Source organism: Xenopus laevis, chromosome 5S, assembly GCF_017654675.1.
Source record: "Xenopus laevis strain J_2021 chromosome 5S, Xenopus_laevis_v10.1, whole genome shotgun sequence".
Lineage (NCBI taxonomy): Eukaryota > Metazoa > Chordata > Amphibia > Anura > Pipidae > Xenopus > Xenopus laevis.
Genome location: NC_054380.1, coordinates 72956531 through 72980723, shown reverse-complemented (window position 1 = coordinate 72980723; position 24193 = coordinate 72956531). Strand labels below are relative to the sequence as shown.

Here is a 24193-nt window from a genome sequence, read left to right as displayed (position 1 = left end):
AATTGAATTATCCAGTGAATTATTCCACCTGCTGCCTAAAATTTAATGTTATACACTGTACCTGAGCTTTCTTCATGTCATTTCTGCTGGGTTACTTATAAAATACTGCATCAAAGAAAGAGCACTCTGGTTAAAAATTTATTGCAGCAAACTGCAGAAAGGAAAAATTTTAAAATACTGCAGCCTTATATTTAGACTTTCTACTTATTTAAATAGATAGGGCAAATATTAAAAAAAAAAACTTACACATGTGAGATCTAAAAACACAAACTTTTCCAGTGTTTTGGACCCTAAATGGGTTCATTCAACATTTTGCACAGCCTTTTCAGTAACTGTATCATACTAAGGGGCAGATTTATCAAAGGTCGAGCTATTTTTTGTGTACTTCGGCTAGAGAATAGTCCAAATTCAATCTGAATTTGAAAAAAATTTGAAAATTTGAATATCGAAATTTATCATGTACTGTCTCTTTAAAAATTCGACTTCAACCAATTGCCATCTAAAACCTGCTAAATTGCTGTTTTAGCCTATGGAGGACCTCCTAGAACCCATTTGGTGTCAATTGGTGGACTTTTTTGGGGGAAAACTTCTAGTCCAATTAGACCAAATACGGACCTATTCAATCGAAAAACTGACCTATTCGACCCAAAAAAAACTTTGACTAAATTTTGGTTGGTCTTTTTGAATTCGAATTGCGACGTTTTTTCAATTCGAAATTCAACCCTTGATAAATATGCCCCTATGTATCAGTGTGGTTGTTTATATTTTCTGCACTTCTGGATCTGATTCCTAAAAAATGCAGCAGTCTGGCTTGCACTGTTTTAAGACTTAAAACAAAAAAATACTGCTTTTAGTAACAATTCCACTCTAGGTTTTAGGTTGCGTTCCTTTTTAATCTATGGTCACATGAACAGTACATATGTACATTTGGTCCTTTTTAAAGAACTGGGACATTTACAGAGATAAACTATCTATCCCTGAAAGGTTGAACTTTTGCTTGGTGCAATGCCTAACTGGGGATACGTGTCTGTGCAATATTCACACTTTGGACTAGATTAGGTTGTATAAGAAAAACATATATACTAATTTAATTTGCAAAAATTCAATTAAGGTCTGTTTTAAATAGAAGATAAGTTATGAACTCTTTTCCTGATAAGCTTTGTTGCTTGTTTGTGTATCTTATTAATTAATGAAGAGTATTGCAGTTTAAGCTTGAGTGAAATGCTAATGCACAATGATATCAGCCTTACACCTGAAAGCTGTCAGGATAGCATGAAGAAATATTGAAAGTGTTATGTGCTCATCCATATTTATGTGATATAAAGATTTAGGCGCTTCACAATTTGCCATAATAAAAATATGCTGTATTTCATAACCAAACCCATCAAGGTTTAATCATGCATAGTGAGTAGGGTAACTGTCACAGGCAGTACTAATTTGTTGTCTAATATTGCTGTCAGTTAGACATTCAAAGGTTATGTAAGGGTGTATTTCATATTCTAAAAAATAACATAAAATTAGCTGTTCTTTCAAAGGACCCTTCCAATACATGTCTGAATTGGCGCATGCATGTTTATTGCAGACATGCTGTTCAGACACAATTTTCTGCTTATATGGGAGAAGGTGGTGGTCAGGATTTAAACCCGGAATGAGGGATCAGCAACAGTGAGTGAGGGATCTCTGCATAGGTATACTCTTCCTGGATCTGGATTCTACGGATATTCTCCCCGTGCCAGAATAAGGATATTAATCCAGTAGGGGTTACAAAGTAGTAAAATATCAGCAAGAGCTGTTGGCAATAAAAAAAAGCTGATTTGCCTACTGCATTGGCCAAAATATAACCGCATTTGCAGAAGCAGGTAAGATTGCTTATGTCAACAAATACAGTGTTAATTCTTCCCAACAACTGTACCTCTAATTTTAAAGGGGTGGTGCACCTTTCAGTTAACTTTTAGTATGTTATAGAATGCCTAATTCTAAGCAACTTTTCTCTTGGCCTTCATTTTTTCTTTTTTTTTTTTAAATTATTTGCCTTCGTCTTCTGACTCTTTCCAAGTTTTAAATGGGGGTCACTGACACCATCTAAAAAAGCACATGCTCCGTAACACTATAGATGTATTGTTATTGCTACTTTTTATTACTCATCTTTCTATTCAGGCCTCTCCTATTCATATTCCAGTCTCTTGTCCAATCAATGCATGGTTGCTAGGGTAATTTGGACCCTAGCAAACAGATTGCCAAATTTGCAAACTGAATAGATTCTGAATAATAAGCAAAATAACTGAAAAACCAATAATAAAGAATGAAAACCAAGTGCAAATTGTCTCAGAATGTCACTTTCTTTATTATACTAAAAGTTAGTTTAAAGGTGAACAGTCCCTTTGAGTTTCTTAAAGCATCAGTAACATCAAAAAATCAAATTGTTTTAAAGTAATAAATATATATTGCCCTGCACTAGTAAAACTACTGTGCATGCTTCAGAAACACTACTATTTTTTATATAAATAAGCTGCTGTGTTGCCATGGGGGCAGCCATGCGGGCAGCCATGCAAAGGAGAAAAGGCTCAAGGTACACAGCAGATAAGCTCTGTAGAACATAATGTTATCTGTTATCCACTATTTATCCTGTGCCATATAGCCTTTTTCAGTTTCCGCCATTGCTACTCGGCAGCTTATTTATATGAACTAAAGTAAACAGATCAGTTTTACCAGTGCAGGGCAACACTACATAATATTTTCATTACTTTAAAACACATTATTTCTTTTGGTGTTACTGTTCCTTTAATGAGGTATGGGCAGAAGTGGAGACAGGAGAAAACTTGTATATTTCTGCAAGTCCAGCTGTAAGAACAGGTACTGTGAGATTTGGGGTGAATACTTCGGTATCATTGATATTTTATATAGCAGAGTGAACGTTTTGTCCCTGATGTATAATATTATTAATAGGGGAGAACGTTAAAAGTAATTTGTAGTTGTTTACAAAATGCTCTTTACTGGAAGGATTAGAAACTAGTGTCAGACAGTTTAGTAGGCTTTATTGTATATTCAAAGAAGGCTTTGTAAGGTGCATCCATTCATGTACAATACCAATATGGTCACCAAATTAAAATGAGAAAAGCGACTGACGTTTAATAAACTGGCTACAGTGTTTTTTTCCAGCAAAAGTAATTATCACACCCTATCATTATCACTATTTTATTATGAAGCAGTATTTAAATGTCTATGCTGCCTTGTTTGTTTAGTGTGCTTACACTTTAATGGAATTTAGATGTCTCCTGGGTTCTTTGCCAGGGATAAGTGTAGCTCTTGCTTGGGATTAGCATGGGCTATAAATTATTTCTGAATGAGCAAAGACAAATAATTGTTCTTATTTAGCCATTACACACTGTTCATTTTCCCTAGCTTAATTGGGAAAATAAGTGGCAGCTGTTGTATATTTAAGTATGTTAAGCCCTTATCATTTAAATTCTAGGCTGTTTTTCTTGGCTTTCTTATTTTCCTTAATCTTCATTTACCAGTGTACTCAGCCTCATTTTTGGAAGCGTCCTCCAGTGCAGCTTTGTTTCAAGATTTTACGGGAAAGCTGTCTTTGTAGTGGAGAGCTTTCCAGTGGTGCACTTGAATTAAAATGAGTATTTGAGTTGTGGAGGATGCCTACAAAGTATACACGTTACAGTAAGGTCTGTTTTTGTTGTACTGCATAGCGTTGTAATCATTAGCAAGACACTGACCCCTCAAGGTTCAGAATAAAATCATCCAGTCAGATGCTCTGAACTTGAGGTTCCCATTATCAAATAGTCTCTATTGAGTGGATTCCAAGATAATCACCAAAGAAAATGAAAAGCCCTTTTTTATAAAGCAAAATGGAGTGATAATAGAAAACAAATTACTAAATAACCTGCCTACCTGACATTCTTTGCCTCATTTGTGTTGTTTCTGTTAATGCTCTTTGCCTCACTACCACTTCACTAAATAGGCTATTTACTGTAAGTGTTCCTGGGCAATTATAAGCAAAGAATAATGTGACCTTATAAAAACATGATATCAATAATGATTATGTGGAAAATTATTTAGACATGCAAAAGCAGGTGTCTTCTCAATGCCTAATGGAAAGTATACTGGAAGAAGTAAATTTCCCACCAAAACTTTGCATGAATAGCATAAAGAACGTTTATTTAGCATATTCATGCTTGAAGTCTCTTTAAGCCTGTGTATCTTTAGGCTGCCTTGAAACCGCAAATGAGATCAAGGCTTGCTCATGGTTTCCGTAATTGATTACTTCTGCCCTTGGGTTGGAAAATCTTACTTGGTTTCCAGTCCTGACTAGGGTTGCCACCTGGCCGGTATTTTACAGGCCTGGCCAGTAAAAATGATGGTTGATTCCAATGTTATTAATAGGGAAAAAAGATAAATATATAGGAAGGTCGGTATTTTTTTTTACAGAAAAGGTGGCAACCCTAGTCCTGACTTAAAGGGGTAGTTCACATTCACATTAACTTTAGTATGTTATAGAATGGCCAATTCTTAGCAATTATTCATTTGGTCTTTTAATTTTTTTGTATAGTGTTTTAAATTATTTGCCTTTTTCTTGTGACACTTTGCAGCTTTCACCCAACATGAGTTTAGCTCTATTAGCCCACACCTCCAGTGGGGGACATTTTTTTTCTATGAAAGGTGACCAGGACCACTGTTCAGTAGTACATGTTGTAAGAACCATTAGTTCTGGCAATTGGAAAGTACTGAAAGATAGTGTTTTTAATAATAAATACATTAATTTTAAATACATTGATATTTTACAATAAATGCTTATAATTAAATGTTCTTTTATTAAGTACAACTTTATATTTGGGTTTACATCCCCTTTTGGGATACAAAAATCGATTCCTGTTCTGTTTTGGGCAGTCCCCATGATTCCCAATAATCATATGAAATAATCATTGAAAATGTGCAATGAGAAATTGCTCAGTATTACATTTGCTTTTTTATGCAATATTATACACTTGGTTTTGCAAATTCCTGCGTTATAGTATCATTCTGTCATTTTGCTTAGAATAGTGGTCTGGTCTAATACACATAAATATAATGAATTATCAGAAACAGCACAGATTAATGAAAGGAGCCCTGTAGTGTCCAATTTATTCTGGAGTGAGAATGAATGTAGTCCATTCAGCAAAAAAAAGTAAATGTTTTAATAAATAAGAAAGCTAGCATATAAAGAATGCAACAACTCCGCATTTCAGTTCAATTACATTTTCTGACACTCACATTTCACCCACACATATTTGGTCAAACACATAAAGAGATCAGTGAATCAACTCTGATTCTGTTAGCTTGCCCCACACCAGTGGTTTTCAGCCTTTCCCGTTCAAGTCCCATTTAAGGTGACATATTTGGTCAGGACCCCTCTTAGCACATAACAAGGTTACAGATGTGTGCAAAAACACTTGTTTATTGGCCCTTTATTCATAGTTCCAAAATATTTAGAACAGTATACATGTATATATATATATATATATATATATATATATATATATATATATATATATATATATATATATATATATATATATATATGTATGTATACTACTACTACAACTACTACTATAGTCAACTTGTTTGTTATATATACACACACACATGGTATTGCACTACATGGCCATATAATGCTGAACACCATTCCGACAGTGTTCTCATCATTTGGAACAATTCCTGTTGAGTTCCAAATTGCAACATCACCACAATAACTATTTGTTGTGAACATTGTATTTTTATGAGCCAGCAATCAGACAAGATCCTAACATCACACTGCTGAATGCCAAATGCTATTATTTGTCATTTAAAGGATGCTGCCATGGAACGTTTTGTGGAATGCATGCCAAAACACTGGCTTGAAGACAGTATACACACCATGGTGTCTCTGTGTTCTTGTTGGAGCAATGCATTTGACATAGAGGCTTTACTGTTTGTATCCACTTTCAATTTTCCAATCTTCCTAAGATGCTAGGCCAGGCTAGGGCAATGATACTTGCTTCATGCTTGGTTACCCTTGTAGCATGCTTTCAATGAAACCAAGTTGTTCCTTTTATTTTCCAATTATGTTTATTGGTATTTTTAAAATAGACAATAAGATTAAAATCAACAAAACAGTGACTTACATTAAAATCTGTCAATTTACATAATAAAAGACAAGGATTATTATATATCAATTCCAAGTTGTTCCTTACATGAGGCTCAAGTAATATCCCTGACTCTGGAGGTATGCCGTCAGTATTCAGTCCTAATGCTCAGAAAGTGGGATTCATGCAGTCATATACTGTACTTGCTGCAAGTAGATTTTTTTTTCCATAAATATACAAATCATAATGAATTAAAAAATTTCACGTATATGTAGTCTATGTAGTTTTTTAGTTACCAAATCTAGTTTGCCTAATATAGAGCCAAGAAGAAATCTGTTCCAGCTTACTTTTGCTTTCTGGCTGATTTTTGTACATTGCAAGTCTTTGAGTTCAACCCAAAGTGTTCCTAATTATTCTCAGTAAAGTCGGAAACCATACAAAAAGGAATTTCAGATATATTTCCCACACCCTTCTTTTTGGCAACTAATACATGCACTAATTTTGGCATTAATCCTTGCACTTCCATGTAGTTGCACTAGGGGTTAATGTCTTTCTCTAACTTTTTCGTTGAGTGTGTTTGTAATTGACCATTATTATATAAATGACCCATGGTGTATTATGCTATTATCAACACAAAATATAGCAGAAAGCTCCCTCTGAAATTCTACATGCTATTCAATACTGAGTCAGTAGAACAGTGGAATTTCTTTAACAGGTTTTGTGACATATTCAGCTGCACAATATAACATTTTTGTAACATTATTTTTAGAGCAGTAACCCAAATTCAGGACAAAATCAAGTAAGCTTCATTATTCTCTTTTCCATGCCTTACAGTTAAAAAAGGTTAAAAGTTTCCATTGACTTAAAGGAAATAAAATGTTTGGAAAAAGCACACTTTCTTGGTATTTAGCCAGGAAAAAGGAGCAATTGGTCAAAATCCAAAATACCGCTTATACATGTTTCCTAACAAAAAGTTACATAGAGACTTTTAAGGAGTTTGGTTTTTTAAAATTCCTTTAAACCAGAAATATGAAAATTTCTACTACTTACTTTGAACACAATTACATCTATAATTAAACGTTCAATTGCTCTTCTGTTTGTTTCCTTTTCGTATATTAAATTCTAAATTTGTCTACCCATTATTGTTTGTATGTATGTATGTATGTATAACTTTATTTGTAGAGCCCTGTTAAAGAGTCGCAGCGATGTACAGTGCATAAAAGTACAATAAATATATATATATATATATATATATATATATATATATATATATATATATATATATACATCTGTGCAAAAAAGCAGCACTCTCAGGAGTGCCGCTTTTTTGCACAGATATCTATACCCTTCAAGATGAGCACCCAGGTGTTACTGTGGTTTACGGAATGTACCTTTTGGACTTGGATGGATATATATATATATATATATATATATATATATATATATATATATTCAGTATACATGAGGAAGACAAAGCACATAATAAATATAAACAGAAATTGTATCAGGACAAAGAGCTTAAGTGCTATGTGCTATATATCCACAAAGCCTGGCGGCAACCAACAAGCTGATTTATTTTGTATATAAGTTAAATCTTGTACATTAAAGTGTATTGACACTAGGCTACATTCTCTAGCTCTTGCAGCAATAAAAAATACATCAGAATGCAACCATACATTAATTTGAATAATTTGAATTTGCAATATAATAGGAGAGGACCTGAATAGAAAGATGAGTAATGAAAAGTAGCAAATACATTTGTAGCCTAAAAGAATATTTGTTTTTAGATTGGGTCAGTGAACCCCTTTTTGAAAGCTTTAAAGAGTCAGAAGAAGTCAAATAATGCATAAACTATAAAAAAAGAAAAATTAAGGCCATTTGAAAAGTTGCATAGAATTAGCAATTTTATATTATATTAAATTTTAACTTGAAGGCGAACCACTACCTTAAACAACATTTTGTAAAAAGTAAAATATGGTATGTAGATGATTAGGAGCAATTTTATATGTATTAGAACATTTCAAGTGGGGTTCAATGTAAAAAGGGAGTCTTTAGAGATTTTAGCACTCTCTGTACAATATGTCTCCTTTAAACTTAAATTTTAGAAAAATGGTTAAAAATTAAAAAGAAAAAGCAGTAGGAAAGTATCATCATACCTGGTGTGCTATCTGAAAACACCTGCACTAAAAAAAAAAGTTTTGTAAAGTGAATAGCCCCTTTAAAGGGGCTTGCCTTACATTCCATGATTTCTAGGCAAGAGGTGCCTGACCACTGTTGCAGCTTGCTCTGCACATTTGCCTTTGGACGGCAGGGGGACATACAAATAATTTGGGAGCAACTGGCCTCTTTTTGGAAGCCTTGCCTTACAGGCATGTTTTATCAAAGCAAAACTATACCCGAAAAAGTAATAAATAAGCAACAAATACTTTATCAAATAAAAAAGTGGAATATTAAAGAATCTTACCAAACTGGTATATATATTTAAGTAAATATTGCCCTTTTACACCTCTGGCCTTGAACCACCATTTCATGATTGTCTCTGTGCTGCCTCAGAGATCACCTGACCAGAAATACTATGGCTCTAAATCTAACTGGAAGAAGTGTGAAAGCAAAAGACAAAACTCTGTCTGTTAATTGGCTCATGTGATCTAACATGTATGGTTTGTTTGTGTGCACCCTAAATCCTGGTATCTCAGGGGCGGCCCTTATGTCAGTTCTCTATTTATGATTACCCAATGGCACATACTACTAAAAAAGCCTATTGTTATGAAAATGCAGGGTTTACATATGAGCTGTTTTATGCAATATATTTCTATAGAGACCTACATTGTTCAGGGGGTATAGTTTTCCTTTAACAATCACATTTTCTGCACTGTATTTATCCACTGGTTTAAATGTTGAGACTGCGAACTGAAGGCAAGTATTCATTTTAGTGTTTCTAGTTTGTCACTAAATGATATATTAACATTTCCAAACTGGCTATGTCAGCAGGCTATGCAGTACCTTTATAGCTGTGAGCAAAAGGATTTATAATTGACCCTAGAATTGCTGTTCTCTTCTTTTTTCATAGGCCTCTGAGCAGATTACCAAGAAGATAACTAAAATGCCAAAACAGCACTTTGACAAATGAAAGATAAATATTTCTGTATTGAAATGTAATCTTTAAAAATGTAATTAATCATAGTTAAATCTAATTAGATGCAGTAATATGAAATTTTATTGAATGAAGTAATTCAATATACATGGAAAAGAACTATTACCCCTTTAAGAACTCATCATTTCATCTACAACAGTGATCCCCAACTAGTAGCTCTTGAGCAACATGCTGCTCTCCAACCCCTTGGATGTTGCTCCCAGTGGCCTTAATAAGGGAAATTATTTTTGATTATTCCTGGCTAAGAGGCAAATTTTGGTTGCATAAAATTCAGATCTGGTGCCAAACACAGCCTCTTGAGATTTCCAGTACACATAGGGGCTACCAAATAGCCAATAGCCCTTATGTGCCACCCCCCTGGAACTTTTTTCATGCTTGTGTTGCTCCCAAGCTCTTTTTACAATAAAATGTGGCTCACGGGTAAAAAAGGTTTGGGATCCACGTTGTACAGAATAGGACATCTTTTTCTATTACTAATTAACCTAATTTATCTGTTAATGTTATAGTTCTGATAGATGTAGCAAATACTGGGCAATGTTGTCATCACTGGCAAAAGCTTTGGAGGTCAGGGCAATTCCTAGTAGAGTTTTTAAAATAAAGGTAAGGTACGGCAAACTCCCCTTAAGTTATTAATCCAACATGGAATTGTGGGTCTTGATGCAGAATTCCAAGCCTTAAGGAACCCTGGCCAAAAGATATGTCATGCATATAAATGTGTAGGGAATAGGAATATGTTTCTAGAAAACTGAGCAATTTTGATTTTTATCTGTATTATATATGTCACTGACCTAAGATAGCAACCTAGTACAAACTTTAATTTAAATCTGAAACAGACCATGCCATCTACTTGATTTAATACAAACCCTTGGCACAACTGGTACAGGCTGTTTTTATTCTGATAACATGCATAGAGAGTTTCAGGTCAATAATCACCCAAACTAGCAATGTCAGGTGGTTTAATTATGGTCAATGGAGGCGGTTTGTGGTGTTGGCTTTTTTCTTTTGTCGAACAATGTGTTGGGTGCCATTAGTTTTATTAGCCCTGCTATATAAGGTTTACTAGAATTGAAGAACACATCAATAAATAATCTCTGCGCACCCTGACCTGTATGATACAGGAATTGTCTCTCTTTTTTTATTATTTTTGGTTTCTTAGTTATTTAGCTTAGAACTGACCATTAGCGATGGGCAATCTCACCCATTTCAATTTGCCAAAAATTCGGGAAATGGCAAAAATTTACAGAAATGCATTGAAGTCCATGGGCGACAAATATTTTCACCCTTAGGGGCAAATTTACTAAAGGACAAAGTGGCTAACGCTATCGAAAATTTGCCAGCGGGACGTTATTTCGTTACTTCGCCGATTTACTAACGGGCACTGGCGTAAATTAGTTAGCGAAGTGGACCTACTCTATCGCTACTTCGCACCTTTATGCCAGGCCAGACTACGCTAATTCACTAATTTGCACATTTTACTGAACGTTACCTCTTGCGCCAGACTTGCCTTCACCACCTCAGACCAGGCGAAGTGCAATAGAGAAGATAGGGCTTGCTTCAAAAAAAGTTGAAATTTTTTCTAAGTCCCAAAAAACGCTGGCGTCTTAAGGGTGATAGGCTGAAAAAGATCGTAAACTTTTTTGTGGGTACCCTCCTTCCCCCCTACATTTCCTAACATATGGCACCTAAACTATACAGTGGGCACATGTATAGGGCAAAATAACAACTCTATTTTATTTTATAAAGCTTTCCCAGGCTTGTGTAGTGTAAAGTATTTGCTGCAGCATATACGTCCATTGTACTTTAACTTGCGCCGTATGGAAATTAGGCATCGCTAGCGTAACTTCGCTTTGCTTGACCAATTAACGCTAGTGCAACTTCGCTACCTTTCGCCTCCCAGAGCGCAACTTCGGATTTTAGTGAATTAGCAGCGCCCTGGCGAAACTTTGATTGGCGAAGTGCGGCGAAGCCAACGCTGGCACAACTTCGGAGGGAAGTAAATTTGCCCCTTAGAGTCTACAGTTGTATTGCTTTTGCTTATACATATTACTTTGTTCCTATGCAGGACCTCTCCTATTAATATTCCAGCCTGACATTTAAACTACTGCCTGGTTGCTAGGGTAAATTGAAAACCAGAAAGTTGGTGATATTCCAAGCTGGAGAACTGCTGAAAAAAAATGTATAACATTTACATCATATATACTTAAAGTTCATTTAAAAGTGAGCAGTTAATAAATCAAGGGAAGTTTAAGAACAAACTTCATGTTGTTTTAAAAAAAGTGAAGTAATTGAATTAAATCTGATTGGCTGTTGTTGGCTCCACCCAGTTTTTCTTAACCTTATACTATAGTAATAGTATAGAATATTTTTGGGACCCTGGTTTTAATAGTGTCAGAATGGCAGAAATTAAAATTTCGCCACTGAAAGTCAATGAGTGACATCTGATTGACGGTTCGTGTCTCTGCTGTAGTGCTATGGAAAATATGATGTTTTCTGGATTTAAATTAAATACTGCAAGTCGGTTTTTGCACATGTTAAAGCCCAAAAATTAAATGTTGGTCAAACAGTAGCCTACAATGCATGAGTAGACAACAGCTCTTGGCTGCAGTACTTTTTTCTAACCTAAAACTGCAGTCCCCTAGTGACCAACTGTGAAGTGTTTGTGGATCCTGGCGTTAATACTATGAGAATGGCAGCAGGTTCAATTTACCCATTGAAAGTTAATAGGAAAATCTGATTGACTGTTGATGGCTCCACCCACTTTTTCTAACCTTGACCCCGGGACTAAATTAGAGCAAAGTTTGGGGACCCTGTTATTAATATATTAAATAAATATTATGACTGAAACCAATTTAAAGTTAAACCAATTAAAGTCATAGGTGAAATCTGATTGGCTGTTGGCTCTGCCTGCTTTTCTAAACTTGAAATGTTGTCACTCTGTGTAAAAAAAATCTTCCCTGTTAAAGTCAATGGAAAAATTGGGGTGTTCGAGTTCTGCCCTATAAAGATGGAAGGCCATCACAAAAGCACAAGCAACCTGCTCCGCTTTAGGACGAAGTGATGTGAAGAGATTGGGTGATGCAAATCTGGAGGAGCATTGTTTAGAATATTGTTTAGAATATGCTAAGAACAAGAAGAAGCCGAAGAAAAAGCTAAAATTGAAGAACAATATCTTGTTTTATTCAAACTAGGGATGCACCGAATCCACTATTTTGGATTCGGCCGAATCCCCGAATCCATCTTGGAAGATTCGGCCGAATACCGAACCGAATCCGAACCCTACTTTGCATATGCAAATTAGAGGCGGGAAAGGAAAAAGTGGAAAAAACCTAAGCAAGGGAGCACAACTTTCCCTTGTTTGTTATAACACTGGACTAGCTGCTCATATGGAGTTCCTTTTATTTCACACTCCATTAATTTAGCCCTAATGTACAGTATATGTGTCCTAAAGTAATAAAAAGATAATGTACTGTTGTGCTGCACTGGTAAAACTGGTGTATTTGCTTTAGAAACACAACTTTAGTTTATAAAAGCAAGATGCTTTGTAGTAGAATGACTGGTGAAAACTTGACTTATTTTTCTGCTTTCCATACCAAAGGAGGGTGAGTGGTTTGTAAAAGCAAAAGTCTGTGTTGTCCTCAGAGAAAACTCATCATGCATCCTTTTCAACTCTCTGTACATGAGTCTTGTCATGCTCTTGGTTCCACCTATCAGGTGTTAGGACAAGAGTGCAAGCTCTAGTCAGGCAAATTTTGCATTTTCAAACGACAAGAAGTGCTTTCAAGTTATTAGCATAAGAGACAAGGGACAGAGTATGATTTGGCACCATTGCCCAAGTAACAAAAAATCATGGGCATTACCTGCTTGAAATTAACAAATTGCCAGCTATACATTGCTTTCTTTTTGTACTGTTTAAAAGGTGTTGCAGCCAATTTGTAGCTGGCTCATATGATTAATTCCAAATTTGTATGTAACTGGATCACTAAAAGCTGCCAAAAGGAAAATACTTCTTTAGAAATGGACAGGACATAGAATGATAGGCAGGGCATGGAAACAAATCTTTACTTTAAAACAAAAGGGACACAGCTGTTGGGGACTTGGCTTTGCACTAGAATAAGGAATTGGTTTCTAACAGTTAAGATGAGAAGAGAAACACTTCATAAAGACAAATGCCAATTACTTATTTAATAGAGAAAGTTTAGTGACACGTGTATATCAAAGGCTTTAATAAGTAGCAGAAACAGTTTTTTTATACAGTTATAATATGAGATACTAATATATACTTATTACCATTTAAAAATGAGCATGCTATATAACATGTTGGTGCAATACAATTGCTTTGAATAAAACTAATATCACCTAATGTTCTTTTGTATCCTATTTTCAATTATAAGGCAAGTGCAAAAACAAAATTAGTGTGCAGTGACACCAATTAGGGCTCATACAGAAGAGCGTTTCTTACTGCATTTCCCTGTGCTGGGAAGTAATGCATATGTGTATTTTCTATTAGGCTATACTCATTTTGGCACAGACAGGTGATAGTACAGTGAGCACGACATAATTTAAAAGAAGAAATTCCACACTAAGAAAGCATTCGGTATCTGAAATTTCAAGCAAGTTTGGGAACTTGTTCTCGATTTCTCTTTTTTTTAATTTTTTTTCATTTCTCACTGTTTAACCAGCCCAGACGATTGATTGTTCTTCAATGAGTCCCTTATAGTGTAGTTTTAGCAGTCACTGAATGGAATATAATTGTACTGAGTGTAATTGAACGTGGAAATGCAGTGTCGGACTGGCCCGGCGGGATGCCGGGAAAATACCCGGTGGGCCCGACCCTTAATGGGCCCCCGCCGGGCCAGTCCCCTCTCCCGAACAGATTGGACAAAAAAAAGTTTTCGGTGGGCCCAGGACCCCCAGTCCGACCCTTTGGCAATTTACAATTTGTGTATAAAAACATTTCTGAGAACTTTATAAAATCATGTAGGCAGCAGATGATTGTCTGTTGGGTATAACTAGTATACATGATGCAATAGTTCCATGATAGTTGACATTTCAGCAGGCCTCCATTAGAAATCACGGGCCCCCATACAACAAAATTTTCTGGGGGCCACCCAACCCAGCCCCACCCATTTATAAAAGCCATTAATGGTCAGGGCCCCCCTATAAGTTAAAAAAAATTGGTGCCAGGGCCCCCATAAAAGTTTTTTAAAAAACATAGGTGCCATGTCCCCCCTTTCAAGTTAAAAAGAAACATTGGGGTCCCAGAGAATATTTTAAAAACAATACATTGGTGGCTAGGGGCTTAATAGAATAAAAAAAACACATTGGTGTTCAGTAGAACTTAACTCGTGGCTTCAGGACTTCAACATCGGCTCCTTTCACTGCTTCAGGACTTAAACTTTGGCTCCTTCTGTGGCTTCGGGTCTTTTCACGGCTTTGGCACTGTCAAGGGGGGCCTGGCTATTTTGAAAAGTGCAGCACAGCCAGGCCCCTCTTTAGGCCCTGGCCCGATACAACAGTACCCCTTGTGCCACTCTGATGGTGGCCCTGCATTGCAGACATGTTCATGTCCTTTCTATTTGTACTGTATATGTCTGTTTTTACTTATTGCTACTTTTGCATGCAACACTAGGTTCTGTAACTATATTAATAATAGCATTCAAGTAAATAACCCCAAATAAAGCATGCAAGTTAATTTATAAAATTGCATAAAATATTAAGTTAATTTTGCAGTACAGGTATGGGACCTGTTATCAATAATGCTTGGGACTTGGGGTTTTACGGATGACAAATCTTTCTGTAATTTGGACCTTCATACATTAAATCTACTAAAATAAAATTTAAGCATGAATTAAACCCAGTAGGACTGTTTTGCCTTCAAAATCTGCATGTGAATTCTTCCCTCTTGTATGAGCACAGCATAAAAGGCAAACAGAGCGAGATCTTGGCTCAATGATTGGAGTGTGAAACCAGAAGATCTGAAAACCTAATACCGGTACTTGCAACTGTTGCAGGGAAGCTTGCCTTAGGTACTACAGTTGTGCCTGCACACAGAAACTGCACATATCTGCATTTATTGTTTTACCTACACTTGCCTTTTGTTCCTCCTTAGGATTAGAAGATGGCATAAATAGAGCCTGCTTCTCTGAATGTGTTCCATCCCCTCAAGCCTGTAAGCTTTTTGCAGCTTTGGAAACTGTATTTATGAATGAACAAACACCCGACCCCAGCTTGCCCTGAGAACTTCTCTACTAATTCATGAGCCAGCAAGATGTGGCCGCTGTGCTTTCAGAACGCCTCCTTGTAGCTGCATACAAAGGCCAAGTGGATAATGTGGTGCAGCTTATCAACAAAGGTGCCAAGGTAGCAGTTACCAAGGTAACAGAAAAACTTTTTATATGTGAATCCTGTTAAATAGATTCCCAACCATTGTGTGATATTCTAATCGGAGCCCATGGCTTCATTTCTTTACTTGCCTGCAAGAATTCCCAAACTGTCATTATACTTTCTCTTTTCTGGGAAGTGAAACCAGGCAAGTACCAGGGCAAGTCTATCGTTGGCAGATTTAGAACAAATGTAATAGTAGATGTGAGAATGTGGTATTGCAAGTTTTTAATGGATTTTGGTGACAGCATTTCCTTCATTAATCCTCACTTATAGAACTTTGTCACTGGTTGCTGTGCAGGCTTCCAATAATGAATACAAAAAAAATGCAGTTTTATGGTTTGTTTTAAAAAGCATGGTAAGCAATTTGTTTTTTAGTCCCTGACATCAGTTGCTGTAGTAGATTATACAATTTTAAAAAGTAGACAATAGTGCATAATAAAAATTGATTCACAAGTAAAGCTCTGTCTCTGTGAAGGCCAGAATGCATGAATTATATGGTTGAACACAAGATCACTGTGCTACTTAAACCCCAGGATTCCCTTAGTGACTTGCGTCAATTTGCGCAGTGACCTTGCACCAAAAGAATCGCTTGATGAACACTGGAAATGGCAACTAAAGACTCCAGCACACAGGAACTTTGCAGAACTGGGGTGATCCCTGTGTTTAATGTGTCCAGCCGAACAAAACACATTTCAGGATGTGCCCCTTCATCAGGTGCTCTGTACATACATACCAACCCCCTTAAATGTGATTCAAACATAACTCCACCCCTACATGAATGTAAGACATCAAGTCCAAAAATAAGCATAATATTCATAACACTATAGTCCACAAAAGCCAATGTAATTGTCCACAAGTTATCAATGTCCAGGGTATTCGTAAAGCTGGTATATCCAAGGAAATGTAAAGGTCAGTTACGTAAAGTACCTGTGAAAGTTATATTTGTACAAAGACAAAACTAATTAAAAAACATACATTGAATATTCATTAAACAGATCACAAAAATGATAAAAAAAAACTAAACCAGGTTAAAAAAAACTTTCCCTTGTCTACAAAAAATACGTTTTATTGGTTTTCCTGGGGAGCTCAAAGGATCTGAAAAAGAGATTAAAAAAATTAGAAACATAAGCTGAGGTATGAAAACATAAATTTATAGATAACATATTAGGTTGAATTCTGCGTTCAGTCCCTGAGGTGTCTGTTTCTGCAAAAACCAGATCCAATAGCTCTCACGTTGTGCCAATTTTAATTTAAGATTATGACCTGCCGTCCCTTGTACTTTCTCAAGAATCTGCAATTTGAGTTGGAATACCCCTCCTCAAAAAAGTGTTCATACAAAATGGTTTCACGTTTTGTAATTTTTTGGTCAATTCCAATGAAGGGGGACCACGTGGATCAAAACTGTTCAGTAAATTTGCAATTGATCCTTAGCATTCAGCTCAGATTCAAAAGCAACAGTTATGGCCCATGTGCCCGCACTCAAGTCACTGATTGGTTACTGCTTAGTCACAGGGTAACCAATCAGTGGAAACCAAGAGAGCTGAAAAGCAGGAAGTTGTGTTCTGTTATGTTATGTTACACATCCAGTCACTCCAGCCTTTAAACATTACAATTTTGGATAACTATATTAGAAACATTTTTTATTTTGCACAGCCTATCCATTTACCCAGTTTTTATTTTTTAAACTGAACAATTCCTTTAAGGGGATGTACCACGTTGTCTCCATTAATAATGCCAGTACAATGACCACAAGGGAAAGTGCCAACTTTATTACTGTTCACATCTTGGGTATTTAGGCATGCTTTCTTTTTAATGATGTCTTCTATGTTCCTTCCCCTCTTATATGAAAAAAATGGGGGTAAGGTAAACAATTTTCCAAACCTCACGTCACCTTTGAGAATGCCACAGTATTTTAGTATTGCTTTCTTTATACATTTTGCAATGGAATCATAAATGGAAACAAAAACGACATGGTTTTGTTTAGTTATTGTGTTGGTGTGTCTCTTTAAGAGATTGTCCCGTCATAAACACAGGGGTTATCCCCATTCTGCAAAGTTTGCGTGTGATGGCGTCTTTCTTTTGGTGGGGAGCCGTTCCCATACACTCATATAGCACCGGGTGTCTTTTGGGTACGCAACAACACTGGAAAAACTTAGCAATTGCACTCAAAATTTCACTTGCAGATCTCTGTTTTATTTTTATAGCAAGTACATTTTTTTAGTAATGTATTTTTTTGGTTGCTTGTGTGTAAATTCTTGATTAGAAAAAAACATTTTCTTTAAAATTGTTCCTTATAATGGCACAGTAATTCCCTTTAAAGGAGAAGGAAAGGCTAAAATTAAGTAAGCTTTATCAGAAAGGTCTATATAAATACACCAGTAAACCCTCAAAGTAATGCTGCTTTGAGTCCTCTGTCAAAAGACACACAGCATTTCTTTCCTTCTATTGTGTATACATGGACTTCTGTATCAGACTTCCTGTTTTCATCTTAAACCTCCAGGGCACGGCATGAGCATGCTCAGTTTGCTCCTCTCTCCCCCTCCCTTTCCCCCTCCCTCCTCACCTCCCTGCTGTAATCTTAGCCCACAGCCATGAGTGAGCAGAGAGAGACTCAGGCAGGAAGTGATGTCACACCAAGCTAATATGGCAGCTGCTATCCTAAACAAATAGAGAGAGCTTCTAGATCTTTTTACTCAGGTATGGTAAAGCATTTTGCAGAATAAATATAGTGTTTTAGCTTGCACTATTGTGGCTAATCTGTTGGCAATAAACTGCTTTGGTAGCTTTCCTTCTCCTTTAATGGTGACTGATAAGATATTATTTACAATGATGATATGGGAATCTCTTATGTGTTTATCAGCATTGCACCAGTTTTATAACATTGACAGGAAAGCAGGATCTCTTTGAGGTAGACTTATTTTTACCATGTACTTTAAATGCCAAATATTTCTTTGAATAACCTGCCCGGACATATATTATTGAAATGAATTGCTGTATTTGTGACCTAAGGGAGCTTGCTGTCCTGCCTACTCTCTGTTGCTTAGGAACAGTAGAATTCTTATTGTGGTGGAGTCACCTGAAACCAAAGTTTGGAGACCGGCCAAATGCTAAGAAAAAAGAGTCAGCGCAGCATGCTTACACTACAACTTAGATTGTATCTTTTGGGTTAGATAGATGGTAATCACTCCTAAATCAAGCATGCATATTTGGGGCTGGGTGGGAATTTATAGAACTGGAGGTTCTACATATAGGTTTTTACCTTTTCTAAGAAAATTTTTGTGGCCGCCTTATTTTCAATATTTTTATTCAAAAGTTAGTAATATAGGGAGACAACAAATAGAAAAAAAGTTGTATCTGATATACCAGTTAGAAATGAGATACATTACATATGGTTTATTAAAGTTTTAGATTCCGGAAGAGTGTGGTATTGGGCACTGGCAGAAGGAAGGGATATTCCTGAGATGTTGACCAGATCAATACTAACCATCTTATTTCTGCTTTCATCTTATTTCATGTTTACAACATTGGACTTGAGACTGAGAGGTAAATTACTAACGAAGTGGCCAGGGCTGGAAGAAGGGGTAGACAGAAGAGGCACATACCTAGGGTGAAAGGATGCACCTTGCACTCTAGTCACCATAGGCCTGTTCCTCTACACGCTCTGTAGAGGATGCTCTGGCCCTGCGCCTTGGATCAGCAACTGCTTTGAGTGTGGTACCAGGGGGATTGGAGTCGCTGATTGGATAGGAGAAAGGAGTGAGACACTTTAGGGTCAGTTTCATATGAAGCAAGTTAACCTACCTTAATACAGGGTGCTATGGTGGGTACAGAGAAGAGTCTTGTCAGGGACCTGGTCTTGCGACCCTGCCTGTGTCTTTGGAAGTGATCACATCAATTACAGTATTAAACAGCAACAGTACTTAAAATCCACAGCTTGATAAAGGACTATTTTTAGGGTTGGGTTTTCACTAAGCAACTTTTTTTTTCCCTAGCCAGTAAAACACCTGCCAAGGCCAGGGCCTATATTTACAGCAATGTACTTGCTGAGAAATGTTTAATAACTGTTTGTTGTGATCCTGCTCACTCACTTACACTGTGAATCCTATCTGTCGGGGCCCACCGAGCTTCTATAAAACCTTTAGGTACCAGACAGCCAAGGACCCCACTGCAAATAAACCACAGCACACAATATTTACAAATATAAGTATATATACTGTACATATACAGTACAGTAAAAACAAGGTGAACCTACCACTTACATCCCTATTGTAATATACAGCAACAATCTTCCGAGGAAGTAGAGGTTTAATTAATTCCTGGTTTTGTAAACCCAGGAAGCCCTGGCACAACCTGTTGACTGGGATACTTCCTCTGCATAGACCAACTTGGGCGAGGCTGCACAAGGGCTCCCCCAAAAGCAGGGGCATCCCCCAGGGATGATTGACAAATCCCAGAGCAAGGCTCTCTGCAGTGAATCAGCAGAAAAGTATATGGGGTGCTACTGGGGCATCTTTGGATACACAGATCTTCCCTGCTAAAGGCCTGTTGTTGCCTGGTACAGAAACCCAAAACGTAATGTATAACATTTCTGGCCTAATTCTTTAGGTAAGCTTTAGTTTTCCTTTAAACACACACAAAATAAATATAAATGGTCACATACCTCCCCCATTATAAACGTGGAACCCAGGATACTTGCCCCAATGAAACACTGACGGGGTCCCCACAGTCCATGCCTGCTGCTCTTCTTATACTGTATGGTGAAGTTAAACATCTTTAAGGACAAGCTCCAGAGTAGCAATTTATGATTGTCCCCAGCAACCCTCTTGAGAAATACTAAGGGATTATGGTCAGTCACAACTGTAAAGTCTATTCCTTATAGGTATAAAGCTTTTTCAATGCCCAAATATGGGCCAGGTATTCCTCTCTAGTGGCATAAGCAACCTCTTTGTCCAGCAACTTCAGGTTAACTTTTAGTATGTTATACAATGGCCATTTCTAAGCAAATGTTCAATTGGTCTTCATTATTTATTTTTTATAGTTTATGAATTATTTGCCTTCTTCTCCTGACTCTTTCTAGCTTTCAAAAGGGGGTCACTGACCCCATCTAAAAACAAATTCTCTCTAAAGATACACATTTATTGTAATTTCTGCTTTTTATTACTCCTCTTTCTGTTCTGACCCTCCCCTATTAATATTCCATATTCTCATTCAAATCAATGCATGGTTGCCAGGGTAATTTGGACCTTAGCAACTAGATTGCTGACACTGCAAAACGTAGAGCTGCTGAATAAAAAGTTAAATAACTCAAAAACCACAAATAATAAAAAATGAAAACCAATTGCAAATTGTCTCAGAATACTGCTCCCTACGTCATACAAAAAGTTAACTCAAAGGTGAACTACCCCTTTAAGTAAACTATGTGGTGCTCATCATCTTTATCATCCACTTGACTGAGCATTGCACCAATGCCATAAGTGGATGTATCTGTCTGAACAATTATTATAATCTGGAGCAGCCAAAATGCGTATCTTGATCAGGGCATTATTAAGCATGTGGAATGCCTTTTCACAGACCAGTGGCCAGGGAATGCGAGGGAGCATTTTTTAAGCCAAGGTAGTAAGGTGCTGTAATGGGGTATGAATTTCCTATAGTATCCTTACTGTCCCTTACTCTATTTTGTCATGAGTGTGGGCCACTGGCTGATTGCTTCAACCTTAGATGACTATGAGAGTAAGTGTCCACCTCCCACCCTGTGCCCTAGGTACCGAACCTCTGCCATCCCCATTTGAAACTTGCTAGGCTTAATAGTGATTCCAGTTTCTCTGATTCTAACTAATGCCCCTGCTAGGTGAGTCAGGTTTTCTTCTCCGGTCTGACACTACTATATCATTCAGGTAAGCCCTAGCATGGTCCTGAAGTCCATCCAGCAGCTTGTCTGTCAGCCTTTGGAATGTAGCAGGTGCATTTGTTTAGCACAAATATCATTACTATGAATTAATATAAGCCAAATGGGGCCTCAGAGGAAAGGGAATTTGCCAATAACCCTTACTAAGGTCCATTGTTGTCAGGTACTTGGCTCAAGCTAGCAGGTCTAACAGTAGTAAGCTGTTCTCTCTCGGAACTGCACTGAGCCGATCTCCTATTTCCTATTTGCACCTGCTCTATGGACCAGTCTGAACCAGTCTCCCACAGTAAATCAGGTAGGGCTTCTGCTTCCTGTCTTCAACCCAATACAGCATTACATATGCCACCAACAACTAAAATAATTAACAGTAAGATTTTTTTCTGGTGGGACCTGGTGTGGCTGTACAAATGTTGTAGTTATCCCAGTATCCAGGAAACTTTCTTCAGGTATAGATCCTGCAATAACAGGACAGAGATGGTTTTGTCCGTTGTCATAGGCGCTCGCCCAGCTACAGCAACTGATTTGTCCTCCCTTGGCTCTACCTTTATCTCAGCAGATAATATTGGAGCCCCAAGGGTCTCAGAATTAGGGTCACTAGCAGCTTGAACTTACCGCACATCTTGCTGCTGCTCCCTCTGGGGGTCAGTATAAATGCAGGCAACTGGGTGCTCTTTCACTGGATTGCCCTTGGGAGGGTAGGGACAATCTCTTTTCATATGTCCTGTTCTCCCACACTCAAAGTGTTTCTTCACTCCAGGGGGGTTTTGTGTAGGAGTTGCAGGTTTTCCTGGAGTTGGCTGTAGTGGACCAACAGCTTGTGTTACCACTGGCTTGTGGGCTTACTCCTAGTGAGGGTTTTTGCGCAGGAGGTGAGAAATGTGGGCCAAATACTCATCAGCTATTCAGGTTGCCTGAGCTGTTGTAGGATCCTTTTGGTCAAGGTCAAAGTCTCTGGCTTATGCGGGACAGTGCTGAAGAAGTTATTCCTATAATGGTCTCCTCTGGTTTCCTGTGGAATGTTACTCCTATAGGTATTTGGGGTTACAGTATTGCTTTTGATGAAGAGCATCCTTAATTATATCATAGTGCCTTAAATGCTGTATTGGCACTTAAGTATAGGCCTCCAGGTGTACCCTCTTTCTCTTCCAGTGACTTGGGCCATGGAGGAGTATATTTGTTCAGTGCATGGTTCAAGAATTGTTCAGTGTAAAAATAAAAACTGTGTAAATTGGCTGTGCAAAAAAAATGTTTCTAATATAGTTAGTCAAAAATGTAATCTATAAAGGCTGGAGTAACTGGATGTCTAACATAACAAAACAGAACACTACTTCCTGCTTTTCAGCTCTCTTGGTTTCCACTGGTAACCAGACAGTAACTAATCAGTGACTTGAGGGGGGTCATATGGGTCATAACTGTTGCTTTTGAATCTGACCTGCATGCTGACAACAACTCACTGAACAGTTAAATCCCATTTGACCCTATTCAAGTCACTGACTGACTCAGATTTAGAGAGCTGAAAAGCAGGAAGTAGTGTTCTGTTTTGTTATGTTAGACATCCAGTTACTCCAGCCTTTATAAATTACATTTTTGGCTAACTATGTTAGAAACATTTTTTAGTTTGCACATCCTATCTATTTCCCCAGTTTTTATTTTTACACTGAACTGTTCCTTTAAGGAAAACCTAAAAGATGGTTCATAAGGCCTTCCTCTTCTGCTATGACTGCCGGCGTCTTTTTTGTAGAGAAGAAAGATGGTGGTCTAAGGCCGCGCATAGATTATAGAGCTATCACGGTCAAGAATCAATATCAGCTTCCATTGATATATGAACTCTTCAATAGAGCGAAGGGTGCCACAATCTTTACCAAGCTCAATCTAAGAGTCTTATCATTTAATCCAAATCAGGGAAGGGGATGAATGGAAGATGGCTTTTAACACTTGTTATGGGCATTATGAATATCTTGTAATGCACTTTGGGTTATGTAACGCCCCAGCTGTCTTTCAAGAATTTGTAAACTATATATTCCATGATCTTCTGGGTCGGTATGTGATGGTGTACCTGGATGATATCTTTATCTATTCTTCTAACTTAACATCATCGTGTTCATATTCAGGAGGTGTTACGTAGGTTAAGCCAGAATAATAATATACTGGCATACATTTTGCAAGTATTTTTTTTTTTTTTAGAAAATGTTCATACCCTGTTTACTTAGATTACCTTTCTTCCCAACAGCATGGGCGAACTGCATTGCATCTTGCAGCCAACAAAGGGCATGTTAACATTGTCCATATCCTGGTGAAAGCTGGCTGTGATCTGGATATTCAGGATGATGTGAGTAAAAAATACATCCTTTGAATTGCTGTGCAATATATACATATATTAAACTGATTATAACTGTAAGTATGTGTTAGCTCAATATATTGTTAAAAAATATGTTTACTTGAACAAAAATATGTAATACTAAGAATTAGTCCAGTTAGTACAGGTATTGGATCTGATCTGTTATCTGGAAACCAGTTATCTAAAAAGCTCGAAATTATGGGAAGGCCATCTCCCACCTCTTAATTATAATCAAATAAATCTAACTATTAAGTATTATCTAAATATTATTTCCTTTATCTCAGTTTAAAAATAAT

General features: G+C 37.1%; 1 protein-coding gene across 6 annotated transcripts in view; it reads left to right on the top strand.

Moving 5' to 3' along the window:
- Nucleotides 1–24193, top strand: part of ankrd6.S (ankyrin repeat domain 6 S homeolog) — a 77087-nt gene that overhangs the window by 13040 nt on the left and 39854 nt on the right. For all 6 annotated transcript variants that reach the window (XM_041564648.1, XM_041564649.1, XM_041564647.1 and 3 more), the window contains 2 exons: nucleotides 15380–15645; nucleotides 23790–23888. In XM_041564648.1, the coding sequence (XP_041420582.1) occupies nucleotides 15526–15645; nucleotides 23790–23888 (219 nt within the window). In that variant the 5' untranslated portion in view covers nucleotides 15380–15525. The remainder of the gene's footprint in view (nucleotides 1–15379; nucleotides 15646–23789; nucleotides 23889–24193) is intronic.